Raw genomic sequence first — 27,810 nt, 5'->3', positions numbered from 1 at the left:
GGCAAAGCAAAATACAAATAAAGGGGCTTAGGGCACACCAGAGGGGTCATAAGGCATGTCACAGGACTCAGTGCAGCTGACAGGATGGTGCCTGCAGGCTCCCCCCACCCCCATGGAAACTTTATCTCCCCACTCCAGGCACACAGGCCCTGGCACCAGACCCACAAGGGACACTGGGGAGTGCTGAAAGCAAATCCAGAAGCAGTCTGGTGACCTCACACAGCCCTGCAGGGGCCCTGGGTGCCCCCACAATGATGGGAAACACCCCCAAGAGCCCAGGCAATGCAAGGGAAATTCCCCACAGCTCTGTCAACAGCACTGGGTTCCCTGGGAAGCGCAGGCACTCCAAAGTACAAGGGACTCGGGGACCAGCTCCCAGCCCCGGACACAATGTGTAATCTCCTCCCCTGGGCATCATCTTCAGGCAAACCAACAGCAGGAACCACAGAGATGAGTGCAAAGAATAAAGCAACTGTTTATTGTTTTACTGCGCAGAAACAATAGCTGGAAGCAAGTCTGCCATGGAGCTCAGTGTCAGCATGCTTCCCCTTACCTGTGATGCCTGAAGAGTCATCACTACACCAGCGTCCATCCATCCATCAGGGAAGGGTCATCTCCTGCTGCTGCCCTTGATGTGGCAGGTGTCCGAGTAGCTGACAGCCTACTCCTCTGCTTTTTCCTTCAGGGATAGGATTCATCTCAGAGATGAGAGGAAAATGCCTGATCTTGCCTGTCTGCACTTCTGCCCTACCCCAGGCTAGAGCCCTGCAAGACACTTCCACAGCTCTCAGCTCACCTGTCACATTGCCAGTCTCCGTGTGATGGGCCTGCGCCATATCAAATCCAGAGCGCAGGTCGGTGTGCAGAGCTGAACGCTGGGTACAGGGGAAGGTTACAAAGCCCAAAGAAGGGTTTGCAGCCTGCTGCTTAGGCTTCAGGGCTTACAGTTTATCTAAGGATTTAGCCCTTTTCCTTTATCAGTAAGTCATAAGCCCTGAACACTAACTGCAGGTCTTGGAACCCTAATAGTTGCCGAGACTTTAAAATTTATGGCTAAGGTTGGATTTTAAATTCTGCGCCCTGATCACTAAACGAGCAAACTGTAAACCCTGACTGATAAAGACTGAGCCCCACAAAAGAAAGGAATAAACTGTAACTCCGGAGTGAGAGACCCTCAACAACAAACTAAACAATAAACCTTAAGTGAAAAATTCCAAACCCTCAGCTTTAAGCAACAAACACCAAAGCACCCATACACATGAAAACAGTAAAGAGAAGGCAAGGAGTTTTGCCCACAGCTTAAGAAGTTTTCCCTTCCTCTAGAAGCACAGCAGAACGGGAAGACATGCACCAGAATCACGTTACAGCTGCTGTTTAGAGGCTTGGTTTTAGCCACCATTCAAATGTGAGCATGTGCAAGAATCACTCCACAGGACTGCACTAGGCTGCACTTGCACTGAACCTACCTGAAGCACTGCAAGCACTAATTCATCTCCGGGTCAGACAATTAATATTTTTGGTCCTCTCAGCTCCATGGGCAAACATCCACAGCCAGTGACACCAGTGACCACCTAGGGAACAATCACCTCGCACCTCCCAGCACTGCTCACATACGATGCAGCCCAGGACTTAGCTGTGTCCACGCTGCAAGTCAGAGCTCACTCTCCATGGCCAGCCGCGCATCTCCGCAGAGCTCCCAGCTGTGACAAGGCTCCTTCGACTGCCCGACTGGGCTTCGGCACCTGCAAAGAGGCCAGAGCAGTTAGTTAGAGGCCGGGCAACTGCACAGCCCTCCTAGAACTACTCCCTAGTCCAAGGCCCGTAATTGTTCCCACAGTTATGACTGACCCTCCCTGCTGCTTCAGTCACCCTCTCTGGCTCCATTTCATCACAAAGATGTCACAGCAGCTCTCACGGACAGGCAGGCTCGCTCAGGCACCCGGCCGCCTCCAGCCTTTGCTAGATGGTCCTCCGCAGGGAAACTCTGCCTCTGATGGACACTCTCAGAAAGCACCGTCCAGCCAAGGCAGGATAAAAAGTAAGGCCTCCAAAACCTCCAAACCCTGGAGAGATGGAGCTGATGGGAAACTGACTTGTGCTACCAGTACTGTAGATTATGGCTTTGCTGTGTACTACGGTGCTGTTGCTCATACACATGTAACCCCATTTCTCTGCTATAGCAAAGTTACTGTTGTAGCTGGCTCCTGAAAGAAACAGTAACTTGCGAAAACGAAAATCCCAGGTAAGACAGTTGCATACTTAAGACATGAGTTGTGAAGGACCTTTACTCTCAAAGTACAAACAATACTGGAACCTCTGGACTTCAAAGAAGGAAGGTCTAGAAGGTTTAGGGCCCAACACTAATAATGCTAGAAACAGAAATTGTTTGGAGGGACCAGAACAGCAAAGAGAAAGGAGTTCCAAGGAAAGAAACAAGCCAGAAGCTATGTAAATGATTGCATTCATCAGGAAGCGATGGCAGGGGTGGGGTGGGTGTGCGTGTTGACAGCACAGCATATCCCCTCAGGAAGCACTAAATCAACAACATGGGTTGAGCTGTAGACATAGGGAAGACACCACTTTGCATTAAAGGCAGACCTGACAGAAAAGTGGGCTCAATGCCAGCATCGCAATCACAACTCAAGCTGCACCACGTGACAGCCCTGGCTGCGCGCAGGCAGACAAGAGGCAGTAACTGCAGACCGCGCTGACGAGTAGGACAGACAGCAGCAGCAGCAGCTCCAGACCGCCCTACCGCGAGCGCCTGTCCTAACGCCCAAGGTCTCGGAGCCTCTGCTGCTCTCTGCCTCCGTGACACCTTCCCCAGGAGCCTCTTCGCTGCCTGCCGCGTACCCCACGGCATCTCTAGCCCGCTAGTGCTCCCCCGCTGCACAGCCACAGCCCCGCGCCTCCGCGGGCAGAGTCCCCGCGGAGGTGTCCGACGTGACCCGAACCAGACCGACCGACGGCACCCTCCGGGCGCTGCCGATCACCATCTCTGCCGAGCGCCGACCACCTCTCGCCACCCGCCGCACCAGACAAAACGCAAAGGAACGACAGACCTCCACCTGGACGCGGGGACAGGGGGGAGAACAAAAGAAAAGAGGGGCAGAGAGCTTGGCAGATGGATGGAGGGAGAAAGAAAGAGAGGGACAGAGAGCCGGCCCCAGGGTCTGGGCACTGGACAAAGGAAGAGAAAGAGAGGGACAGAGGGCCACACAGATGGAGGGAGGGCTGCACAGAGGACCGGGGAGCAGAAGAGAGAAAAATGGGGAAGGCGAGGCGGCCAGAGGAATGGCGAGGGAGCAACAGAGAAGGGGGGAGAACCGGAGAGAGGAACGGGGACGGGAAGAGAGGGACAGGGAGCCAGTAGGAGCGATGGGAAGAGGACGAGAACGACGAAGAGCTGGCCAGAAAGGTGGAGAGAGAAAAAGAGGGAGGGCAATTCAGACAGAGAGATGGGACAAAACAGGGGAAAAGAGGGATAGGGAGGCAAATAGATGGATGAGGAACTGAGCAGAGGGATGGAAATAGAGAGAGATGGCTGGAGGGGTGGACAGAGGGCTGGGAAGGCAAAGAGAAGTACAGGCAGAAAGGCAGATGAGAGCGGCAGACAGATGGGGAGCCGCACGGAAGGACAGCGAGCAGGTACTGGGATAGGAAGAGGAAGAGGACGATGAAGAGCTGGATAGAGCGATAGAGAGCCAGTTAGATGGACGCAGATATTGTCACAGAGATGGAAAGAGTACAAGAGGGATGGGGGAGCTGGGCAGAGGAACGAGTAGCTAAACAAAGGGATGGGGCACTGGACAGAGCCACGGGGAAAGAAAGAGAAGGATGGAGCGCTGGACAGAGGGGCAGGGAGCGGAACCGGATGGATCCCGACAGCCTGGCTCGCCATGCTCCGACTCCACCCCACCGGCTGAGCCCGCAGCGCTCTCTGCGCACCGCTGTGCCCAAAGTCCGCTCGTGGGCCTGCTCACCCGTATCCCTACGGCTCCGGGGTGTCTGTGGGAGCGAGGGTGCACACACGGGCCCAGGCCGGGGAGGAACCTCGCGTTCAGTCACAGCATTTTACCATTCCTCGTGCATTAGCCCCTCTCAGATGCTCAACACCAAACGCCCTCAGCCCGTAACAACTTCAGTACCCGCGGCACCTAGTTTTTCCACGCTCTCAAATCTTCCTTGCTCTTTCCCGTCTTGTTTGAAAACCCTCCCAGACCCCTTCTGTACTTACATGCTTCCTCAAAACAGCATCACCAAAGTCAACAAAAAGGGCCGAGCTGCATCCCTTCGAGTTGCTGGCCCTCAGAACAGCATCCTGCAAGTGAATCAAGCCACCAAGGTCACTGGGAGATTCTCCTTTTAGAGCTTTCTTCCCCCAAAGCTTTAACGATGGCTCCCTAACCTGGGCAAATGCAGAGCCTCCCTTAAGCGCTGCGGCAGTTTTTACTCTGGCATCCCAAGTTGCTGCTAGGCAGCGAAGCAAGGCAAAGACGGGTGCGGTCACAGCTGACCCATCTAGCCACGAAAATTCTTATTTTAGGCCTCACTGGTCATTCCAGGTAAACAGACCAAAACAGAGCTCCAAACAAACAGGCGAGGCTTCGCACAGACCTCGTGGCCCAGCTAGCAACAGTAAGACTCTGTCTTACTGAAGACTCTGGGCTACCAGTCGCTATCCCCCCCTCCTTTGCCGGTCCATGCATCGCGGCTTATTACCCGCGAGTCCGGTAAGGACGCTGCCGACCTTCCTGGGGCCGAAGCCTCCTCGTCGGGACCGGGCGGAGAACCTTTCTGCTGGCATTTGAATTCTCCTGGAAGCTCTCGATGCGTGATAACTTACAAAGGTCCGAGAGCGGTGGTAGCCTGTAGTTCTTCACGGCAGCACACAGTCGTTCCCCGAGGTCCTGAACGCCTACGATTAACACAGTTTATCAAAACAAAAATACTACTGCTACAGGGTGTAAAGGCAAGCTAAAATTTCCGCAGCCAAAGAAAACCCCTTCGCGTCTGACACAACGAGCCACACGCACCAGCGCCTATAGCTCGAGGCTAGCAACCCCTCCTGGGCGACGTTCTTCTGGCAGGCTGCGGATCTGAACTCCTCCATCTCGCCTAAGAGTCTCCGCTGGGACACAGCAACTTTGCCAGCCAGGGCTCGTTGACGGAGGCATAGTAAAATCCATCAGGGAGGGAGGAAAGCAAAAAAAAAAAAAAACAAACCAAGAAGAAAAAGAAAAAAAGAAAAAGATCAAAGCTCTGCAGAAAATCATAAGAATCCAAAGTTGTTTATAAGCACAAAAGCGGATCCAATATACACACTCAAGCAAGGTAAACAAGAATACGCAAGCCACAAGTACCGCTTCCCCTAACCCCTGTTCTGAGAGCTATGAAGACAGTCAGGCTTGCCGCGAAAGGGAAGTCAGACTAAGTAGCCGCTAGAGATCAACCTCTCGGAAACCTCCTGCGTCCGCGTTTTTGGCGCAACCGTGCTCTGCCCCTCAGTCAATTCAGACGCGCACAAGAAGAGCCACTGCTTGTAACACTTGCACAGCAACTGCCCCCCTGCCCCTGCTCGTTAAGATCAGCGCCCACTGCGCCACTCGGATAGATGATACTCCGCTGTCTCTTTATTTCCCTGATGTGATTACTTTAGAGGGAACTGAATAGATTGGATGGCCCCTGCGCGATCAAAGCTAAAAGTCTCAAAGACGGTTACAGCCCACATCGCTGCTGAACAGTCTTTCTCACAGCCAGAGACTTTTTGTTCCAGCCCCAAAGGGGACGTACAGGTGAGGCGACCGGCACCCGCTTTCCTTTACTGCCGTTTTCTAGCGGTGCTGCTCCCACGCAGTCAGCAGATGTGGAAAGCATTACTGAAAAAGGCTTTCCTTGTCCTGGGAATTTGAGGGCAGGAGGTTTTATAGCCACTTCTTCCAGTTCAGTGAAAGCAGAGTCACGTTCCTCGTCCCAGCTCCCTTCCCGACTCCCTCCCAGTACTTTCCACCGCGGTCTGCTGACACCGGCAAAGCCACCTTAATGCTGCTGGAGGAAACTAAATCCTCCTACAATTGCTCTAAGCGGGAACCGGTGAGAAGGAGCCTTAATTCCATGAGGCTTCAACCTATCTACTGTCATCCCGTCTCCCCAAATACCATTGCCAGGTAACTAACCCGGGGCTTGCGCTGATTGAGCCTTCCTGAAATCGATCTCTCAGTTTTACACTTCAGACCCTTCTCTCGCTCCCTTCCTCTTCAGTAGCTCTGGTCACTTGACCACCACTCCCCCAAGATAATAATTTGCTGTCTCGCAGCTCGTGAAGTATGACGCTTCACAGGCACGTAAAGTCACACACATGGAGACACATGTACGCAGAGCACTTCTCGTAATGCATACAGACCTTCCGTTATACGATGGCGATCTATTATTCGGATCGCTATTAATGGCGCTCCTTCCTTGCCAGGAGGAACGGGCTTTCCCTTTTTCTGGCAGAGGAAGACAGCTTTCACTTGGCTCCCTTGGATTCTATTACTTCAGCTTGCTCACGTTTTTTACTCTCTTCAACCTCAGCCGTGGCCATTAATCTAAGAGAGCATTCGTTCTGTCTTTCCCTTTCCACGTACGCGCGAGCAGTAACAACACAAAATAGAAACAGCCAAAGCAAAGCTAAGGCAGATACAGGCAACAGCAGCCACAGGGCAGGAACGGGTTACTCAGTCCTCAGCGCTGCCTCGGGGAGGCCAAAATAACTGCTAACGGTCATTAGCCATACTTACCCTAGTTACCCGTGCCAGAACGCCTCCTCCTGTAGCAGTTCCTGGTGATATCGAGGGGCCGCTGCACTCTGGCTTCCTTGTTTCATCCCGTCCCTTCGGTATTAACCGCAAGCAAACGCTCGTCCGTCTCTTCTCCTCGTCAGCATTTGCTGTCCTTGGTTCCACCTCTGTAAGGAAGCGATAAACTCGCGTTTTACTTCCAGTGAAACGCTTAGGTTTATGCATGATCTTTTTCTCTTTACCCTGTTTTCTTTTTCCCCCTTTTTTTTCTTTTTTTCTTCTTCTTTTCCTTAAGGGAAAGGTCTTAATACGGCACTTTGCACCATACGTTGCAGGGTAAACGGTCTGGAAACGTTACACACAGCAATTAGGGCTAGGTTATTAGGCAGGCGGGCACGTCGCCTAATACCTTCCTAACGCCATCTTCCACGAAACCTTATTTTTATTCCGCTTCAGTGTTATTGTTACTGTTCGCAAACCCTCGTATGCATGCGCTTAACCGACAACTCTCTCGGTCTTTAACTACGTGGAGGAACGACAGCCCTCGATTTGCCTGTCTCCCTTTCAGACCTATTACCTTTTTGAGACTGCTCCTAGCTTCCTCTTACTCTTGCATGCTGGCCTCACAGGCGACGACCAAAATGAACCACCGGATCCCCAGGTCTTGCTGCTTCTCTTCGAGATGTCCCCCTTCGGTGGGCTACCCTGCCAAACAAACCAAAAAGACTGCCGAGGCCGCGAGGGTACCAGATTTTCAGACCGCTTCTCCGAGGCTTTCGGGGTGACTGACGTCACCGCTTCGCTTCACGTTACTCACAGCTACCTTCGTCTATTACTTAGGGCTAAACCTGTTTCTGTTTGCAGAGGGGCTTGTTGCTTGTTTAAACTTGACATATAGTCCATAACCTGCTCTGCATGCTCCCTAGTCCCTTCTGCTTTTGCAACACTTGTGGTAATTCAAGGCGGTAATTAAGAGTCCCCATTGTCCCATAGGCTGGAGCGAGACATTGCTGCTGCTCTGAGGAGGTGCCTAAAAGCCACGCTGTTTTCGCTAGCATCACTGGGGCTTCCCAGAGCCCATCGGTGTTCTCTTTGGCTCTTCCCGAGCCTTTTAGGTTTTTTAGGCTATTCCTTAGCCCTCCATTTTAGGGCAATGTTCTCCTTAAGCACTGCGCACAGCACGATTATCCCAGATCAGCCACATCGTGCACACACAGAGGCTTCTGAGAGGCGGCTCAGAAGAAAAGAGAGAAAAGTCTCTTTGTCATCCGCACATTCACCCGTCAACACTCTTCACCAGGAAGTGCTCTAAGTTCCTGTTTCTCTAAAGCGGGACTGAGTCGAGGCGGAGACGCACATCGCACCCCATCTTTGTTAGAACGCCTCACTGCTGCGGGCACTGGGTCTGGCAGCAGTTTGAGGAATGTTTGGGGCCTTGCACAGAGTGCAGGGGAAGGTCTGGAGTCAGTGACAACATTGCGGCAGGGCTCGGAGGCGTTTTGGGGCCTGTGGGGGTGTTGGGGCAGGATTTGTGGGTGGTTGAGTGGGTGGTTTAATGGCTCTGGGGGGGCTGGTTGCAGGAAGGGTGGGACTCTGCGGGGCCCTCAGGGCAGGGGTGCCATCCCAGATGCGTAGTGAGCACACAGGGGTGCCCTACGTGGCTCTCAGCTCGGCGGGAGCAGCCACCGGTCTCCCACCCCACCAGACAGGGGAGCGGGGCGGGGGGGGGGGGGGGGAGGAGAGGAGGTGGAGGGATCTATGAGCTCGCAGAGAACGCCAGAGGAGGCAGCAGGGAACTCCCCAAGGACCCCGCGTCCCAGACGAGAGGAGGCATCAGGCTGCCGTGCCGCTGCTAGAGACATCCAGACCCCCGCGCAGACACCCCCCACACACTCCTCCAGGCTGCGTCCGCAGGGGCGAGCGCACGCCCCGGCCCGCGCTGGGGAGGAACCGGGGCCCTACAGGCGACACACGCAAAAGGGAGAGTCAGAGCCGCGCTCCGGCAGACCCGGCGCCGCGCAGACCCGGCGCGGTGCGGCGCGGCGCGGCCCCCGGCCCGACTCCCCCCCCCCCGCCCCGCCGCCTCCACGCAGCGACGGCCCCGGCTGGCAAGACACAGCCCGACACCCGCGGCCACCCGAAGACGCACGCTCGCCTCACCTCGCCTCACCGCGGCCCCCACATGCTCGACTCCAGCCCGCCTCTGCCCTCGCCCGCCGCCGTCCAGCCAAAACACCCGCCCTGCTCGCCGCCATCTTGCCCGCCGCCGCACCGCGCGTGCGCCGGCCGCCCAGGGCTCGCGCCGCCGCACCGCGCGTGCGCCGGCCGCCCAGGGCTCGCGCCGCCGCACCGCGCGTGCGCCGGCCGCCCAGGGCTCGCGCCGCCGCACCGCGCGTGCGCCGGCCGCCCAGGGCTCGCGCCGCCGCACCGCGCGTGCGCCGGCCGCCCAGGGCTCGCGCCGCCGCACCGCGCGTGCGCCGGCCGCCCAGGGCTCGCGCCGCCGCACCGCGCGTGCGCCGGCCGCCCAGGGCTCGCGCCGCCGCACCGCGCGTGCGCCGGCCCAGGACCGCGCGAGAGGGGCGGGGGGAGCGCAGCGCGAGGGGCGGGGGGAGCGCAGCGCGAGGGGCGGGGGGAGCGCAGCGCGAGGGGCGGGGGGAGCGCAGCGCGAGGGGCGGGGGGAGCGCAGCGCGAGGGGCGGGGGGAGCGCAGCGCGAGGGGCGGGGGGAGCGCAGCGCGAGGGGCGGGGGGAGCGCAGCGCGAGGGGCGGGGGGAGCGCAGCGCGAGGGGCGGGGGGAGCGCAGCGCCAGGGGCGGGGGGAGCGCAGCGCCAGGGGCGGGGGGAGCGCAGCGCCAGGGGCGGGGGGAGCGCAGCGCCAGGGGCGGGGGGAGCGCAGCGCCAGGGGCGGGGGGAGCGCAGCGCCAGGGGCGGGGGGAGCGCAGCGCGAGGCAGCCCAGACCCGCAATGGCCCCACCCTCGCGTGGTCGCAGCGCCGCGCTGCAGCCGGCCGGCTCCCGCGCGCCAACCGCAGCCCGCCGCGCCACCCCGGCGCTCAGGCCGAGCAGCGAGCGCCCCGAGGCTGCTCTGCCCGCGCCCGAGAGAGCGGCGGGCTTCAGCGAGCAGGCGCTGGGGCTGCCCCGGGGAGAGAGCGCCGCGGAGCAGCTCCGAGACGGCACTGCCCGTCCCCGCGCCCCCAGGAAGCACCGAGAAGGAAAAGCCCTCTCGGGAAAAGCGCTCCCGGTCCGTGAGCACCGGGCAGGGGGCACGAGCGCGGCCCCTGCGCTTACCCGTCCCCGAGAGAGCGCAGAGTAGCGGCCAACGCGGCGACCGGCAGCGCGCACGTGTGCGCCGGCTGCCCGCAACGGTCTCCGTACGCAGCGGTGGCCGCCGGCGGCTGCAGTGCTGCCTTGTCGACACGCGAGGGCAGCCGTGAGCGCGCCGGAACGCAATGCGCATGCGCGCCCCCCCTCCCGCGTGCAGTGCCGCCTTTCAGACACGCGAGGGCAGCAAGGAGCAGGGCGCAGCGCTTTCCTGCCCCCCTTGCAAAATACTCGCTAGGCAAAAGTGGCTTGGGCTCCTCCCGAACGCTTACCTGGCTTCATTACTACAGCTATTAGGAACCGAAGTGCATAGCCTTCTAGCAAAGGGAACGACCGTCTTTTCAAAACTTCCCGCGACTCCCCAGAATTGTCACTGCCTTGCATCAGCAGCCAGCTTCTTCCAACCCAGCCGCAAGAAACATTTTGCCTTCCCGGCAGAACTTTCTGCTCCCTGGGGGGTCCAAAGGAAACCCGTCACTCACTACTGTCTGTCAAAACGTACTGGAAGCCCTCAAATACAGGACAAGACGCCTTCTCTAAGGAAGCTGACTACTAGGTCTGCTTCACGGCAGCTTCTCCCCAGTATCAGGGTCCACTCAATAAACAAAATAGGACGAGAAATGTCTTAATCTGCTCCAAGTGCTTTCGTATAAGAGAACAACATCAAAACGAGGTATTATTGCATTTAGCCTCCACTACACGTGCTACCCCAGCGCCACGGACTTGCTTTAAAGCATCAGTGACGTACGCGGTCTGGCAGTAATTAATATTCACAGAATGAATACGCACTCGATCGAGTACGGGTGTTCATAAAAAGCTTTGCCAGTGCGTCGCTAGGTAACAAACCTAGACAAGCAGCTATTTGCCCTGATCCTTCGGCTTACATTTCTTCTGCCGGATGTAGTCAAACGTACCTGAACGCAGTGGCCTTGCGAGGCAGTGACACGGTGTCCGTGGGGTGGCTGTTCCAGGGTCTCTCGGGCTGTTCCAGGGTCCTCGGACAGCAACGGTGCTGGTCGACTTTCCCTTGCGCTGCACAGCAGGACAGCTCTGCACCGTGCCCTCCCAGCACCGCTACTCCTCCCAGCAGCTGCCTAACCGGCCCCAATCCTGAGCAAAGCTACGACCCCCAGGAGCCCGCAGCACCCCTCCTACTCTTCCCACCCTCCCCATTTCCAAGAGGGACAGCCACAGCCCCCGGGGACAACCCTGCCTGGTCACGCTGCTGTCCGAAAAGCGGATTCGTTGCCCGCTGTGCACTAAGCCAATAATGACACGCTCAGGAGAGACATTTGCTTATTTATTTCAGTTGTGCAAGCCTGGCTGCTCGGTGTTTTCCCCACAAATCAAGCGCAACTTCCCCCCCCCGCCCCGGCTTTCCAAGTAGCATTTATACAAGTTGCAAGGTTTGCAACTTTCCCTCTTACACCGGTTGGTTAGTGATTTACATACAATTCTAATATTGCTTACACACCATTTTAAAACTACGCATGCTCAGGGGAGGGGTCTTCACCCGGGCACAGGTCTTTCTGACCTATGGGCGTGATTTTCTTGTATTATAATGAGGACAGTTCAGTTCGGGGATACCTCGAATTCCTTTGCTAAATTGGCAACGTCTACATAGAAAACAAAACATTTTGATTTACTATTTCTTTAAGGCTTTAGCACTTCTAGCATGGCCTTGATTAAAGAATTATTTCCTCCCAGGAAATGGGGGGGGGGGGGGTTCCTCCTCATCTGCCTAGTTTAAACAGCAGGAACACTCTTTCTGAGCTTCCAAGGTTGTCTTGCAACACCATCGGAGATGGAAAACACTTCCTGCCCTGTACCGGGGAAAAACAGGGGCATTCCACTGTCCCCCGTGACCTGTGGGGACTCAGGCGTGAGTGACACACGTCCAGTAAGGAACAGACCCAGCGGGCACTACAGCTCCTGGCCTGCCACGCGGCCACCCGCTGGGAACCCCGCTGGCAGGGACCTGCCGCCGCCGCCCCCCCCGCGGGGCCACCTCGAGAGGCGCAGCATGGTCACCCAGTAGCCCCGCCTGAGAAGACTACACCTCCCAGCATACCGTGCACGCGAAAAGGGCGGCCCGGAAGCCCAGTGCCGGAAGACTACTGCTCCCGGCATGCCATGCCAAGCAACATGGCCGCCCGGAAGCCCAGTGCCGGAAGACTACCGCTCCCAGCATGCCGCGCTCAGAACAAACAGGCCCCACCGGAAGCCCAGTGCCGGAAGACTACTGCTCCCGGCATGCCGCGCCGAAAGCTACGGCTCCCCGCAGTCCCGCACCCCAACGCCCGCCCCCCACCCGCAGCGCTGGGGCACCTTTGACCCTCGGCACATTCCGTTCCTTTCCGTCCCGCCCCCCTTCCCCTTCCCCCCTGTCCCCCCGGAAACGGCCGCAGAGCCCCGAGCGCGGCCCCGCCGGCCCCACCACCGGCCCGGGGCTCCCCCGACACCCCCGCGACCGGCCCCGCCTCAGCTCCGACACTGCCCCCGCCCCTCCACGACCCTCCTCCCCCCGCTCCCCGACACGCTCCCGAGCTGACACAGGAGACACCCCCCCCCCCCCCCCCGCGCTCCTCCGACCGCGCAGTAAACCGCACCACAGCCCCGGCGCACCCCCTTCCTCCCCCCGCCTCCGTGGCCCCGGGACGCTCCCAGCCGCCGGGACCCCCGGCACATGCGGGACCCGCAGCCTGCAGTGCGCCTCCCCCGGCCCCGCTCACCTCCTCCGCGGGGCGGCCGCCGGGCTGGGCCCGAAGGGCCGTGCTCCGTGGCAGCTCCGCTGCCCAGCTCCTGCCCCAGCGCCAGCTCCCCCCAACTGCAGCCCCAGCCCCCAAATGTGGGCCTGCCCTTGCCATCAGCCCCACCTGGGGCCTGTCCTGCCACCCAGCTCCCCCTGGCATTCATCCCAGCCCCAGGGCCCGCAGCTGTGGGCCTGCAGGAACTGGGCAGGGGGCCTGGCCATCAGCCCCTTCAGGGACAGCTGGGGCTGCCAGGGCAGCAGAGGCACCCCCACTCTCCTGACAGCAGCTTGCTGAGAGCTGAAGGGAGAGCCCTGCCTGGGGTGTAGAGTGCGGAAAGGGGAGTATGCGGAGCACAAGAGAACAAATCGAGAGCTCTGGGTGCAACACAAGTCAAGAAAAAAAAAAAAAAAAAGAACAACGATAGAGCAAACAGAGTGACTCGGGGGGCACCAAAAGGAGGGCCCTGGGGCACACCCAGAAGCACCCAGAAAACTCCAGGACAGGAGAAAAAGCTAAACAGAGACCTCTGCGGCGTGCCGCAAAACACACACGGGGCCACGGGGCGCACCGAAAGGCACGTAGAGGGCTCGGGGGCAACCCAGAATGTGAACTGAGGGGTCCTGAGGGCATCAGAGGGCAAGTGCAGGGCTCTGGGGCAGACCAAAATACAGAGGAAGGGCCTTGGCGCACACCAGAGGGGTCACCAGGCACGCCGCAGGGCTCAACGCGGCTGACAGGATGGCGCCTGCAGGCTGCCCCAGGCACACGAGCGACACTGCGGAGTGCCAAAAGCAAATCCGGGAGCGGTTCGGGGACCTCACGCAGCCCTGGAGGGGCTCTGGCAGCCCTCGCGATGAGGGGAAACACCCCCAAGAGCCCCGAGGGTCCAGGCAACGCAAGGGAAATTCCCCGCAGCTCTGGGAACAGCACCGGGCACCCTGGCAAGCGCAGGCACTCCCAAGTACATGGGACTCGGGGACCAGCTCCCAGCCCCGGACACAATGCATAACCTCCTGCCTCAGGCATCGTGTTCAGGCAAACCGCCCTGGAGCTCGGCACCAGCGTGCCTCCCTTTACCTACGATATCCAAAGAGTCACCGCCGCACCAGCGTCTGTCCGTACGTCTGTCCGTCGGGGAAGGGTCAGCTCCTGCCCCTGCCCTCGACATGGCAGGTGTCCGAGTAGCCTCCCCCCAGTGCTTTTTCCTTCAGGGCTAGGATTCAGCTCGCAGAGCTGAGAGGAAAATGCCTGATCCCGCCTGCCTGCACTTCTGCCCCAACCCAGGCCAGAGCCCCTCAGGTTACTTAGTCCTCAGCGCTGCCTCGGGGAGGCCAAAATAACTGCTAACGGTCATTAGCCATACTTACCCTAGTTACCCGTGCCAGAACGCCTCCTCCTGTAGCAGTTCCTGGTGATATCGAGGGGCCGCTGCATTCTGGCTTCCTTGTTTCATCCCGGCCCTTCGGTATTAACCGCAAGCAAACGCTCGTCCGTCTCTTCTCCTCGTCAGCATTTGCTGTCCTTGGTTCCACCTCTGTAAGGAAGCGATAAACTCGCGTTTTACTTCCAGTGAAACGCTTAGGTTTATGCATGATCTTTTTCTCTTTACCCTGTTTTCTTTTTCCCCCTTTTTTTTCTTTTTTTCTTCTTCTTTTCCTTAAGGGAAAGGTCTTAATACGGCACTTTGCACCATACGTTGCAGGGTAAACGGTCTGGAAACGTTACACACAGCAATTAGGGCTAGGTTATTAGGCAGGCGGGCACGTCGCCTAATACCTTCCTAACGCCATCTTCCACGAAACCTTATTTTTATTCCGCTTCAGTGTTATTGTTACTGTTCGCAAACCCTCGTATGCATGCGCTTAACCGACAACTCTCTCGGTCTTTAACTACGTGGAGGAACGACAGCCCTCGATTTGCCTGTCTCCCTTTCAGACCTATTACCTTTTTGAGACTGCTCCTAGCTTCCTCTTACTCTTGCATGCTGGCCTCACAGGCGACGACCAAAACGAACAACTGCATCGCTAGGTCTAGCCCCCTCTGTTCAAGATGTGCCCCTTCGCGGCTTACGTTTCTTGGTCTCTTCAACTTCAGCCGTGGCAATTAATCTAAAAAAGTAAGTATGACATCTATTCCTTTCCGTAGCTGCGTGTACGATAACAAAACAAAAGAGAAACAGCCAAAGCAAAGCTAAGGCAGATACAGGCAACAGCAGCCACAGGGCAGGAACGGATTACTCAGTCCTCAGCGCTGCCTCGGGAAGGCCGAAATAACTGCTAACGGTCATTAGCCATACTTACCCTAGTTACCCGTGCCAGAACGCCTCCTCCTGTAGCAGTTCCTGGTGATATCGAGGGGCCGCTGCATTCTGGCTTCCTTGTTTCATCCCGGCCCTTCGGTATTAACCGCAAGCAAACGCTCGTCCGTCTCTTCTCCTCGTCAGCATTTGCTGTCCTTGGTTCCACCTCTGTAAGGAAGCGATAAACTCGCGTTTTACTTCCAGTGAAACGCTTAGGTTTATGCATGATCTTTTTCTCTTTACCCTGTTTTCTTTTTCCCCCTTTTTTTTCTTTTTTTCTTCTTCTTTTCCTTAAGGGAAAGGTCTTAATACGGCACTTTGCACCATACGTTGCAGGGTAAACGGTCTGGAAACGTTACACACAGCAATTAGGGCTAGGTTATTAGGCAGGCGGGCACGTCGCCTAATACCTTCCTAACGCCATCTTCCACGAAACCTTATTTTTATTCCGCTTCAGTGTTATTGTTACTGTTCGCAAACCCTCGTATGCATGCGCTTAACCGACAACTCTCTCGGTCTTTAACTACGTGGAGGAACGACAGCCCTCGATTTGCCTGTCTCCCTTTCAGACCTATTACCTTTTTGAGACTGCTCCTAGCTTCCTCTTACTCTTGCATGCTGGCCTCACAGGCGACGACCAAAACGAACAACTGCATTGCTAGGTCTAGCCCCCTCTCTTCAAGATGTGCCCCTTCGCGGCTTACGTTTCTTGGTCTCTTCAACTTCAGCCGTGGCAATTAATCTAAAAAAGTAAGTATGACATCTATTCCTTTCCGTAGCTGCGTGTACGATAACAAAACAAAAGAGAAACAGCCAAAGCAAAGCTAAGGCAGATACAGGCAACAGCAGCCACAGGGCAGGAACGGGTTACTCAGTCCTCAGCGCTGCCTCGGGAAGGCCGAAATAACTGCTAACGGTCATTAGCCATACTTACCCTAGTTACCCGTGCCAGAACGCCTCCTCCTGTAGCAGTTCCTGGTGATATCGAGGGGCCGCTGCATTCTGGCTTCCTTGTTTCATCCCGGCCCTTCGGTATTAACCGCAAGCAAACGCTCGTCCGTCTCTTCTCTTCGTCAGCATTTGCTGTCCTTGGTTCCATCTCTGTAAGGAAGCGATAAACTCGCGTTTTACTTCCAGTGAAACGCTTAGGTTTATGCATGATCTTTTTCTCTTTACCCTGTTTTCTTTTTCCCCCTTTTTTTTCTTTTTTTCTTCTTCTTTTCCTTAAGGGAAAGGTCTTAATACGGCACTTTGCACCATACGTTGCAGGGTAAACGGTCTGGAAACGTTACACACAGCAATTAGGGCTAGGTTATTAGGCAGGCGGGCACGTCGCCTAATACCTTCCTAACGCCATCTTCCACGAAACCTTACTTTTATTCCGCTTCAGTGTTATTGTTACTGTTCGCAAACCCTCGTATGCATGCGCTTAACCGACAACTCTCTCGGTCTTTAACTACGTGGAGGAACGACAGCCCTCGATTTGTCTGTCTCCCTTTCAGACCTATTACCTTTTTGAGACTGCTCCTAGCTTCCTCTTACTCTTGCATGCTGGCCTCACAGGCGACGACCAAAATGAACCACCGGATCCCCAGGTCTTGCTGCTTCGAGATGTCCCCCTTCGGTGGGCTACCCTGCCAAACAAACCAAAAAGACTGCCGAGGCCGCGAGGGTACCAGATTTTCAGACCGCTTCTCCGAGGCTTTCGGGGTGACTGACGTCACCGCTTCGCTTCACGTTACTCACAGCTACCTTCGTCTATTACTTAGGGCTAAACCTGTTTCTGTTTGCAGAGGGGCTTGTTGCTTGTTTAAACTTGACATATAGTCCATAACCTGCTCTGCATGCTCCCTAGTCCCTTCTACTTTTGCAACACTTGTGGTAATTCAAGGCGGTAATTAAGAGTCCCCATTGCCCCATAGGCTGGAGCGAGACATTGCTGCTGCTCTGAGGAGGTGCCTAAAAGCCACGCTGTTTTCGCTAGCATCACTGGGGCTTCCCAGAGCCCATCGGTGTTCTCTTTGGCTCTTCCCGAGCCTTTTAGGTTTTTTAGGCTATTCCTTAGTCCTCCATTTTAGGGCAATGTTCTCCTTAAGCACTGCGCACAGCACGATTATCCCAGATCAGCCACATCGTGCACACACAGAGGCTTCTGAGAGGCGGCTCAGAAGAAAAGAGAGAAAAGTCTCTTTGTCATCCGCACATTCACCCGTCAACACTCTTCACCAGGAAGTGCTGTAAGTTCCTGTTTCTCTAAAGCAGGACTGAGTCGAGGCGGAGACGCACATCGCACCCCATCTTTGTTAGAACGCCTCACTGCTGCGGGCACTGGGTCTGGCAGCAGTTTGAGGAATGTTTGGGGCCTTGCACAGAGTGCAGGGGAAGGTCTGGAGTCAGTGACAACATTGCGGCAGGGCTCGGAGGCGTTTTGGGGCCTGTGGGGGTGTTGGGGCAGGATTTGTGGGTGGTTGAGTGGGTGGTTTAATGGCTCTGGGGGGGCTGGTTGCAGGAAGGGTGGGACTCTGCGGGGCCCTCAGGGCAGGGGTGCCATCCCAGATGCGTAGTGAGCACACAGGGGTGCCCTACGTGGCTCTCAGCTCGGCGGGAGCAGCCACCGGTCTCCCACCCCACCAGACAGGGGAGCGGGGCGGGGGGGGGGGGGGGGAGGAGAGGAGGTGGAGGGATCTATGAGCTCGCAGAGAACGCCAGAGGAGGCAGCAGGGAACTCCCCAAGGACCCCGCGTCCCAGACGAGAGGAGGCATCAGGCTGCCGTGCCGCTGCTAGAGACATCCAGACCCCCGCGCAGACACCCCCCACACACTCCTCCAGGCTGCGTCCGCAGGGGCGAGCGCACGCCCCGGCCCGCGCTGGGGAGGAACCGGGGCCCTACAGGCGACACACGCAAAAGGGAGAGTCAGAGCCGCGCTCCGGCAGACCCGGCGCCGCGCAGACCCGGCGCGGTGCGGCGCGGCGCGGCCCCCGGCCCGACTCCCCCCCCCCCGCCCCGCCGCCTCCACGCAGCGACGGCCCCGGCTGGCAAGACACAGCCCGACACCCGCGGCCACCCGAAGACGCACGCTCGCCTCACCTCGCCTCACCGCGGCCCCCACATGCTCGACTCCAGCCCGCCTCTGCCCTCGCCCGCCGCCGTCCAGCCAAAACACCCGCCCTGCTCGCCGCCATCTTGCCCGCCGCCGCACCGCGCGTGCGCCGGCCGCCCAGGGCTCGCGCCGCCGCACCGCGCGTGCGCCGGCCGCCCAGGGCTCGCGCCGCCGCACCGCGCGTGCGCCGGCCGCCCAGGGCTCGCGCCGCCGCACCGCGCGTGCGCCGGCCGCCCAGGGCTCGCGCCGCCGCACCGCGCGTGCGCCGGCCGCCCAGGGCTCGCGCCGCCGCACCGCGCGTGCGCCGGCCGCCCAGGGCTCGCGCCGCCGCACCGCGCGTGCGCCGGCCCAGGACCGCGCGAGAGGGGCGGGGGGAGCGCAGCGCCAGGGGCGGGGGGAGCGCAGCGCGAGGGGCGGGGGGAGCGCAGCGCGAGGGGCGGGGGGAGCGCAGCGCGAGGGGCGGGGGGAGCGCAGCGCGAGGGGCGGGGGGAGCGCAGCGCCAGGGGCGGGGGGAGCGCAGCGCCAGGGGCGGGGGGAGCGCAGCGCCAGGGGCGGGGGGAGCGCAGCGCCAGGGGCGGGGGGAGCGCAGCGCCAGGGGCGGGGGGAGCGCAGCGCCAGGGGCGGGGGGAGCGCAGCGCCAGGGGCGGGGGGAGCGCAGCGCCAGGGGCGGGGGGAGCGCAGCGCCAGGGGCGGGGGGAGCGCAGCGCCAGGGGCGGGGGGAGCGCAGCGCCAGGGGCGGGGGGAGCGCAGCGCCAGGGGCGGGGGGAGCGCAGCGCGAGGCAGCCCAGACCCGCAATGGCCCCACCCTCGCGTGGTCGCAGCGCCGCGCTGCAGCCGGCCGGCTCCCGCGCGCCAACCGCAGCCCGCCGCGCCACCCCGGCGCTCAGGCCGAGCAGCCAGCGCCCCGAGGCTGCTCTGCCCGCGCCCGAGAGAGCGGCGGGCTTCAGCGAGCAGGCGCTGGGGCTGCCCCGGGGAGAGAGCGCCGCGGAGCAGCTCCGAGACGGCACTGCCCGTCCCCGCGCCCCCAGGAAGCACCGAGAAGGAAAAGCCCTCTCGGGAAAAGCGCTCCCGGTCCGTGAGCACCGGGCAGGGGGCACGAGCGCGGCCCCTGCGCTTACCCGTCCCCGAGAGAGCGCAGAGTAGCGGCCAACGCGGCGACCGGCAGCGCGCACGTGTGCGCCGGCTGCCCGCAACGGTCTCCGTACGCAGCGGTGGCCGCCGGCGGCTGCAGTGCTGCCTTGTCGACACGCGAGGGCAGCCGTGAGCGCGCCGGAACGCAATGCGCATGCGCGCCCCCCTCCCGCGTGCAGTGCCGCCTTTCAGACACGCGAGGGCAGCAAGGAGCAGGGCGCAGCGCTTTCCTGCCCCCCTTGCAAAATACTCGCTAGGCAAAAGTGGCTTGGGCTCCTCCCGAACGCTTACCTGGCTTCATTACTACAGCTATTAGGAACCGAAGTGCATAGCCTTCTAGCAAAGGGAACGACCGTCTTTTCAAAACTTCCCGCGACTCCCCAGAATTGTCACTGCCTTGCATCAGCAGCCAGCTTCTTCCAACCCAGCCGCAAGAAACATTTTGCCTTCCCGGCAGAACTTTCTGCTCCCTGGGGGGTCCAAAGGAAACCCGTCACTCACTACTGTCTGTCAAAACGTACTGGAAGCCCTCAAATACAGGACAAGACGCCTTCTCTAAGGAAGCTGACTACTAGGTCTGCTTCACGGCAGCTTCTCCCCAGTATCAGGGTCCACTCAATAAACAAAATAGGACGAGAAATGTCTTAATCTGCTCCAAGTGCTTTCGTATAAGAGAACAACATCAAAACGAGGTATTATTGCATTTAGCCTCCACTACACGTGCTACCCCAGCGCCACGGACTTGCTTTAAAGCATCAGTGACGTACGCGGTCTGGCAGTAATTAATATTCACAGAATGAATACGCACTCGATCGAGTACGGGTGTTCATAAAAAGCTTTGCCAGTGCGTCGCTAGGTAACAAACCTAGACAAGCAGCTATTTGCCCTGATCCTTCGGCTTACATTTCTTCTGCCGGATGTAGTCAAACGTACCTGAACGCAGTGGCCTTGCGAGGCAGTGACACGGTGTCCGTGGGGTGGCTGTTCCAGGGTCTCTCGGGCTGTTCCAGGGTCCTCGGACAGCAACGGTGCTGGTCGACTTTCCCTTGCGCTGCACAGCAGGACAGCTCTGCACCGTGCCCTCCCAGCACCGCTACTCCTCCCAGCAGCTGCCTAACCGGCCCCAATCCTGAGCAAAGCTACGACCCCCAGGAGCCCGCAGCACCCCTCCTACTCTTCCCACCCTCCCCATTTCCAAGAGGGACAGCCACAGCCCCCGGGGACAACCCTGCCTGGTCACGCTGCTGTCCGAAAAGCGGATTCGTTGCCCGCTGTGCACTAAGCCAATAATGACACGCTCAGGAGAGACATTTGCTTATTTATTTCAGTTGTGCAAGCCTGGCTGCTCGGTGTTTTCCCCACAAATCAAGCGCAACTTCCCCCCCCCGCCCCGGCTTTCCAAGTAGCATTTATACAAGTTGCAAGGTTTGCAACTTTCCCTCTTACACCGGTTGGTTAGTGATTTACATACAATTCTAATATTGCTTACACACCATTTTAAAACTACGCATGCTCAGGGGAGGGGTCTTCACCCGGGCACAGGTCTTTCTGACCTATGGGCGTGATTTTCTTGTATTATAATGAGGACAGTTCAGTTCGGGGATACCTCGAATTCCTTTGCTAAATTGGCAACGTCTACATAGAAAACAAAACATTTTGATTTACTATTTCTTTAAGGCTTTAGCACTTCTAGCATGGCCTTGATTAAAGAATTATTTCCTCCCAGGAAATGGGGGGGGGGGGGGTTCCTCCTCATCTGCCTAGTTTAAACAGCAGGAACACTCTTTCTGAGCTTCCAAGGTTGTCTTGCAACACCATCGGAGATGGAAAACACTTCCTGCCCTGTACCGGGGAAAAACAGGGGCATTCCACTGTCCCCCGTGACCTGTGGGGACTCAGGCGTGAGTGACACACGTCCAGTAAGGAACAGACCCAGCGGGCACTACAGCTCCTGGCCTGCCACGCGGCCACCCGCTGGGAACCCCGCTGGCAGGGACCTGCCGCCGCCGCCCCCCCCGCGGGGCCACCTCGAGAGGCGCAGCATGGTCACCCAGTAGCCCCGCCTGAGAAGACTACACCTCCCAGCATACCGTGCACGCGAAAAGGGCGGCCCGGAAGCCCAGTGCCGGAAGACTACTGCTCCCGGCATGCCATGCCAAGCAACATGGCCGCCCGGAAGCCCAGTGCCGGAAGACTACCGCTCCCAGCATGCCGCGCTCAGAACAAACAGGCCCCACCGGAAGCCCAGTGCCGGAAGACTACTGCTCCCGGCATGCCGCGCCGAAAGCTACGGCTCCCCGCAGTCCCGCACCCCAACTCCCGCCCCCCACCCGCAGCGCTGGGGCACCTTTGACCCTCGGCACATTCCGTTCCTTTCCGTCCCGCCCCCCTTCCCCTTCCCCCCTGTCCCCCCGGAAACGGCCGCAGAGCCCCGAGCGCGGCCCCGCCGGCCCCACCACCGGCCCGGGGCTCCCCCGACACCCCCGCGACTGGCCCCGCCTCAGCTCCGACACTGCCCCCGCCCCTCCACGACCCTCCTCCCCCCGCTCCCCGACACGCTCCCGAGCTGACACAGGAGACTCCCCCCCCGCACTCCTCCGACCGCGCAGTAAACCGCACCACAGCCCCGGCGCACCCCCTTCCTCCCCCCGCCTCCGTGGCCCCGGGACGCTCCCAGCCGCCGGGACCCCCGGCACATGCGGGACCCGCAGCCTGCAGCGCGCCTCCCCCGGCCCCGCTCACCTCCTCCGCGGGGCGGCCGCCGGGCTGGGCCCAAAGGGCCGTGCTCCGTGGCAGCTCCGCTGCCCAGCTCCTGCCCCAGCGCCAGCTCCCCCCAACTGCGGCCCCAGCCCCCAAATGTGGGCCTGCCCTTGCCATCAGCCCCACCTGGGGCCTGTCCTGCCACCCAGCTCCCCCTGGCATTCATCCCAGCCCCAGGGCCCGCAGCTGTGGGCCTGCAGGAACTGGGCAGGGGGCCTGGCCATCAGCCCCTTCAGGGACAGCTGGGGCTGCCAGGGCAGCAGAGGCACCCCCACTCTCCTGACAGCAGCTTGCTGAGAGCTGAAGGGAGAGCCCTGCCTGGGGTGTAGAGTGCGGAAAGGGGAGTATGCGGAGCACAAGAGAACAAATCGAGAGCTCTGGGTGCAACACAAGTCAAGAAAAAAAGAAAAAAAAAAAAAAAAAGAACAACGATAGAGCAAACAGAGTGACTCGGGGGGCACCAAAAGGAGGGCCCTGGGGCACACCCAGAAGCACCCAGAAAACTCCAGGACAGGAGAAAAAGCTAAACAGAGACCTCTGCGGCGTGCCGCAAAACACACACGGGGCCACGGGGCGCACCGAAAGGCACGCAGAGGGCTCGGGGGCAACCCAGAATGTGAACTGAGGGGTCCCCGAGGGCATCAGAGGGCAAGTGCAGGGCTCTGGGGCAGACCAAAATACAGAGGAAGGGCCTTGGCGCACACCAGAGGGGTCACCAGGCACGCCGCAGGGCTCAACGCGGCTGACAGGATGGCGCCTGCAGGCTGCCCCAGGCACACGAGCGACACTGCGGAGTGCCAAAAGCAAATCCGGGAGCGGTTCGGGGACCTCACGCAGCCCTGGAGGGGCTCTGGCAGCCCTCGCGATGAGGGGAAACACCCCCAAGAGCCCCGAGGGTCCAGGCAACGCAAGGGAAATTCCCCGCAGCTCTGGGAACAGCACCGGGCTCCCTGGCAAGCGCAGGCACTCCCAAGTACATGGGACTCGGGGACCAGCTCCCAGCCCCGGACACAATGCATAACCTCCTGCCTCAGGCATCGTGTTCAGGCAAACCGCCCTGGAGCTCGGCACCAGCGTGCCTCCCCTTACCTACGATATCCAAAGAGTCACCGCCGCACCAGCGTCTGTCCGTCCGTCCGTCGGGGAAGGGTCAGCTCCTGCCCCTGCCCTCGACGTGGCAGGTGTCCGAGTAGCCTCCCCCCAGTGCTTTTTCCTTCAGGGCTAGGATTCAGCTCGGAGAGCTGAGAGGAAAATGCCTGATCCCGCCTGCCTGCACTTCTGCCCCAACCCAGGCCAGAGCCCCTCAGGTTACTTAGTCCTCAGCGCTGCCTCGGGGAGGCCAAAATAACTGCTAACGGTCATTAGCCATACTTACCCTAGTTACCCGTGCCAGAACGCCTCCTCCTGTAGCAGTTCCTGGTGATATCGAGGGGCCGCTGCATTCTGGCTTCCTTGTTTCATCCCGTCCCTTCGGTATTAACCGCAAGCAAACGCTCGTCCGTCTCTTCTCCTCGTCAGCATTTGCTGTCCTTGGTTCCATCTCTGTAAGGAAGCGATAAACTCGCGTTTTACTTCCAGTGAAACGCTTAGGTTTATGCATGATCTTTTTCTCTTTACCCTGTTTTCTTTTTCCCCCTTTTTTTTCTTTTTTTCTTCTTCTTTTCCTTAAGGGAAAGGTCTTAATACGGCACTTTGCACCATACGTTGCAGGGTAAACGGTCTGGAAACGTTACACACAGCAATTAGGGCTCGGTTATTAGGCAGGCGGGCACGTCGCCTAATACCTTCCTAACGCCATCTTCCACGAAACCTTATTTTTATTCCGCTTCAGTGTTATTGTTACTGTTCGCAAACCCTCGTATGCATGCGCTTAACCGACAACTCTCTCGGTCTTTAACTATGTGGAGGAACGACAGCCCTCGATTTGCCTGTCTCCCTTTCAGACCTATTACCTTTTTGAGACTGCTCCTAGCTTCCTCTTACTCTTGCATGCTGGCCTCACAGGCGACGACCAAAATGAACCACCGGATCCCCAGGTCTTGCTGCTGCTCTTCGAGATGTCCCCCTTCGGTGGGCTACCCTGCCAAACAAACCAAAAAGACTGCCGAGGCCGCGAGGGTACCAGATTTTCAGACCGCTTCTCCGAGGCTTTCGGGGTGACTGACGTCACCGCTTCGCTTCACGTTACTCACAGCTACCTTCGTCTATTACTTAGGGCTAAACCTGTTTCTGTTTGCAGAGGGGCTTGTTGCTTGTTTAAACTTGACATATAGTCCATAACCTGCTCTGCATGCTCCCTAGTCCCTTCTGCTTTTGCAACACTTGTGGTAATTCAAGGCGGTAATTAAGAGTCCCCATTGTCCCATAGGCTGGAGCGAGACATTGCTGCTGCTCTGAGGAGGTGCCTAAAAGCCACGCTGTTTTCGCTAGCATCACTGGGGCTTCCCAGAGCCCATCGGTGTTCTCTTTGGCTCTTCCCGAGCCTTTTAGGTTTTTTAGGCTATTCCTTAGCCCTCCATTTTAGGGCAATGTTCTCCTTAAGCACTGCGCACAGCACGATTATCCCAGATCAGCCACATCGTGCACACACAGAGGCTTCTGAGAGGCGGCTCAGAAGAAAAGAGAGAAAAGTCTCTTTGTCATCCGCACATTCACCCGTCAACACTCTTCACCAGGAAGTGCTCTAAGTTCCTGTTTCTCTAAAGCGGGACTGAGTCGAGGCGGAGACGCAGATCGCACCCCATCTTTGTTAGAACGCCTCACTGCTGCGGGCACTGGGTCTCGCAGCAGTTTGAGGAATGTTTGGGGCCTTGCACAGAGTGCAGGGGAAGGTCTGGAGTCAGTGACAACATTGCGGCAGGGCTCAGAGGCGTTTTGGGGCCTGTGGGGGTGTTGGGGCAGGATTTGTGGGTGGTTTAATGGCTCTGGGGGGGCTGGTTGCAGGAAGGGTGGGACTCTGCGGGGCCCTCAGGGCAGGGGTGCCATCCCAGATGCGTAGTGAGCGCACAGGGGTGCCCTACGTGGCTCTCAGCTCGGCGGGAGCAGCCACCGGTCTCCCACCCCACCAGACAGGGGAGCGGGGCGGGGGGGGGGGGGAGGAGAGGAGGTGGAGGGATCTATGAGCTCGCAGAGAACGCCAGAGGAGGCAGCAGGGAACTCCCCAAGGACCCCGCGTCCCAGACGAGAGGAGGCATCAGGCTGCCGTGCCGCTGCTAGAGACATCCAGACCCCCGCGCAGACACCCCCCACACACTCCTCCAGGCTGCGTCCGCAGGGGCGAGCGCACGCCCCGGCCCGCGCTGGGGAGGAACCGGGGCCCTACAGGCGACACACGCAAAAGGGAGAGTCAGAGCCGCGCTCCGGCAGACCCGGCGCCGCGCAGACCCGGCGCCGCGCGGCGCGGACCCCGGCCCGACTCCCCCCCCCCGCCCCGCCGCCTCCACGCAGCGACGGCCCCGGCTGGCAGGACACAGCCCGACACCCGCGGCCACCCGAAGGCGCACGCTCGCCTCACCTCGCCTCACCGCGGCGCCCACATGCTCGACTCCAGCCCGCCTCTGCCCTCGCCCGCCGCCGTCCAGCGAAAACACCCGCCCTGCTCGCCGCCATCTTGCCCGCCGCCGCACCGCGCGTGCGCCGGCCGCCCAGGGCTCGCGCCGCCGCACCGCGCCTGCGCCGGCCGCCCAGGGCTCGCGCCGCCGCACCGCGCCTGCGCCGGCCGCCCAGGGCTCGCGCCGCCGCACCGCGCGTGCGCCGGCCGCCCAGGGCTCGCGCCGCCGCACCGCGCGTGCGCCGGCCGCCCAGGGCTCGCGCCGCCGCACCGCGCGTGCGCCGGCCCAGGACCGCGCGAGAGGGGCGGGGGGAGCGCAGCGCGAGGGGCGGGGGGAGCGCAGCGCGAGGGGCGGGGGAGCGCAGCGCGAGGGGCGGGGGAGCGCAGCGCGAGGGGCGGGGGAGCGCAGCGCGAGGCAGCCCAGACCCGCAATGGCCCCACCCTCGCGTGGTCGCAGCGCCGCGCTGCAGCCGGCCGGCTCCCGCGCGCCAACCGCAGCCCGCCGCGCCACCCCGGCGCTCAGGCCGAGCAGCGAGCGCCCCGAGGCTGCTCTGCCCGCGCCCGAGAGAGCGGCGGGCATCAGCGAGCAGGCGCTGGGGCTGCCCCGGGGAGAGAGCGCCGCGGAGCAGCTCCGAGACGGCACTGCCCGTCCCCGCGCCCCCAGGAAGCACCGAGAAGGAAAAGCCCTCTCGGGAAAAGCGCTCCCGGTCCGTGAGCACCGGGCAGGGGGCACGAGCGCGGCCCCTGCGCTTACCCGTCCCCGAGAGAGCGCAGAGTAGCGGCCAACGCGGCGACCGGCAGCGCGCACGTGTGCGCCGGCTGCCCGCAACGGTCTCCGTACGCAGCGGTGGCCGCCGGCGGCTGCAGTGCTGCCTTGTCGACACGCGAGGGCAGCCGTGAGCGCGCCGGAACGCAATGCGCATGCGCGCCCCCCTCCCGCGTGCAGTGCCGCCTTTCAGACACGCGAGGGCAGCAAGGAGCAGGGCGCAGCGCTTTCCTGCCCCCCTTGCAAATACTCGCTAGGCAAAAGTGGCTTGGGCTCCTCCCGAACGCTTACCTGGCTTCATTACTACAGCTATTAGGAACCGAAGTGCATAGCCTTCTAGCAAAGGGAACGACCGTCTTTTCAAAACTTCCCGCGACTCCCCAGAATTGTCACTGCCTTGCATCAGCAGCCAGCTTCTTCCAACCCAGCCGCAAGAAACATTTTGCCTTCCCGGCAGAACTTTCTGCTCCCCGGGGGGTCCAAAGGAAACCCGTCACTCACTACTGTCTGTCAAAACGTACCGGAAGCCCTCAAATACAGGACAAGACGCCTTCTCTAAGGAAGCTGACTACTAGGTCTGCTTCACGGCAGCTTCTCCCCAGTATCAGGGTCCACTCAATAAACAAAATAGGATGAGAAATGTCTTAATCTGCTCCAAGTGCTTTCGTATAAGAGAACAACATCAAAACGAGGTATTATTGCATTTAGCCTCCACTACACGTGCTACCCCAGCGCCACGGACTTGCTTTAAAGCATCAGTGACGTACGCGGTCTGGCAGTAATTAATATTCACAGAATGAATACGCACTCGATCGAGTACGGGTGTTCATAAAAAGCTTTGCCAGTGCGTCGCTAGGTAACAAACCTAGACAAGCAGCTATTTGCCCTGATCCTTCGGCTTACATTTCTTCTGCCGGATGTAGTCAAACGTACCTGCATGCGGTGGCCTTGCGAGGCAGTGACACGGTGTCCGTGGGGTGGCTGTTCAAGGGTCCTTGGACAGCAACGGTGCTGGTCGACTTTCCCTTGCGCTGCACAGCAGGACAGCTCCGCACCGTGCCCTCCCAGCACCGCCACTCCTCCCAGCAGCTGCCTAACCGGCCCCAATCCTGAGCAAAGCTACGACCCCCAGGAGCCCGCAGCACCCCTCCTACTCTTCCCGCCCTCCCCATTTCCAAGAGGGACAGCCCCAGCCCCCGGGGACAACCCTGCCTGGTCACGCTGCTGTCCGAAAAGCGGATTCGTTGCCCGCTGTGCACTAAGCCAATAATGACACGCTCAGGAGAGACATTTGCTTATTTATTTCAGAGTTGTGCAAGCCTGGCTGCTCGGTGTTTTCCCCACAAATCAAGC

The 27,810-nt window shown here is 59.7% G+C and overlaps 1 protein-coding gene and 1 long non-coding RNA gene across 10 annotated transcripts; both read right to left on the bottom strand.

Moving 5' to 3' along the window:
- Positions 1-455: 455 nt before the first annotated feature.
- LOC135327221 (proline-rich protein 36-like) lies at positions 456-10,177 on the bottom strand. Of its 9 annotated transcripts, none has more exons than XM_064505360.1 (7): positions 10,064-10,177; positions 7,357-7,479; positions 5,037-6,946; positions 4,723-4,918; positions 1,849-4,321; positions 797-1,742; positions 456-679 (listed from the first exon to the last, which is right to left on the bottom strand). In XM_064505360.1, exon 5 carries the CDS (start codon positions 3,899-3,901, stop codon positions 2,990-2,992), a length of 912 nt encoding a protein of 303 aa, XP_064361430.1. In that variant the 5' UTR covers positions 3,902-4,321; positions 4,723-4,918; positions 5,037-6,946; positions 7,357-7,479; positions 10,064-10,177; the 3' UTR covers positions 456-679; positions 797-1,742; positions 1,849-2,989. The 9 variants fall into 9 exon arrangements, 7 of the variants coding, with proteins under 7 accessions (XP_064361430.1, XP_064361432.1, XP_064361426.1 ...); XM_064505362.1 differs by having other exon boundaries at positions 1,467-1,742; XR_010387363.1 differs by having other exon boundaries at positions 456-1,742; positions 4,238-4,321.
- A 2,576-nt stretch (positions 10,178-12,753) lies between these two features.
- On the bottom strand, positions 12,754-16,752 carry LOC135327220 (uncharacterized). The gene is made up of 6 exons (XR_010387362.1): positions 16,660-16,752; positions 16,083-16,249; positions 15,727-15,890; positions 15,150-15,316; positions 14,794-14,957; positions 12,754-14,383 (listed from the first exon to the last, which is right to left on the bottom strand). It is a non-coding gene; the product is annotated as an uncharacterized LOC135327220 (long non-coding RNA).
- Positions 16,753-27,810: the final 11,058 nt, after the last annotated feature.

Source organism: Dromaius novaehollandiae, chromosome 1, assembly GCF_036370855.1.
Source record: "Dromaius novaehollandiae isolate bDroNov1 chromosome 1, bDroNov1.hap1, whole genome shotgun sequence".
NCBI classification, from domain to species: domain Eukaryota; kingdom Metazoa; phylum Chordata; class Aves; order Casuariiformes; family Dromaiidae; genus Dromaius; species Dromaius novaehollandiae.
The sequence above is the reverse complement of the archived record's forward strand: the minus strand, read 5'-3'. Positions and strand labels throughout refer to the sequence as shown.

Coding starts and splice junctions, on each gene's coding strand:
- LOC135327221 (XM_064505356.1), bottom strand. CDS start 3,901: ATGGCGAGCCAGGCTGTCGGGATCCATCCGGTTCCGCTCCCTGCCCCT.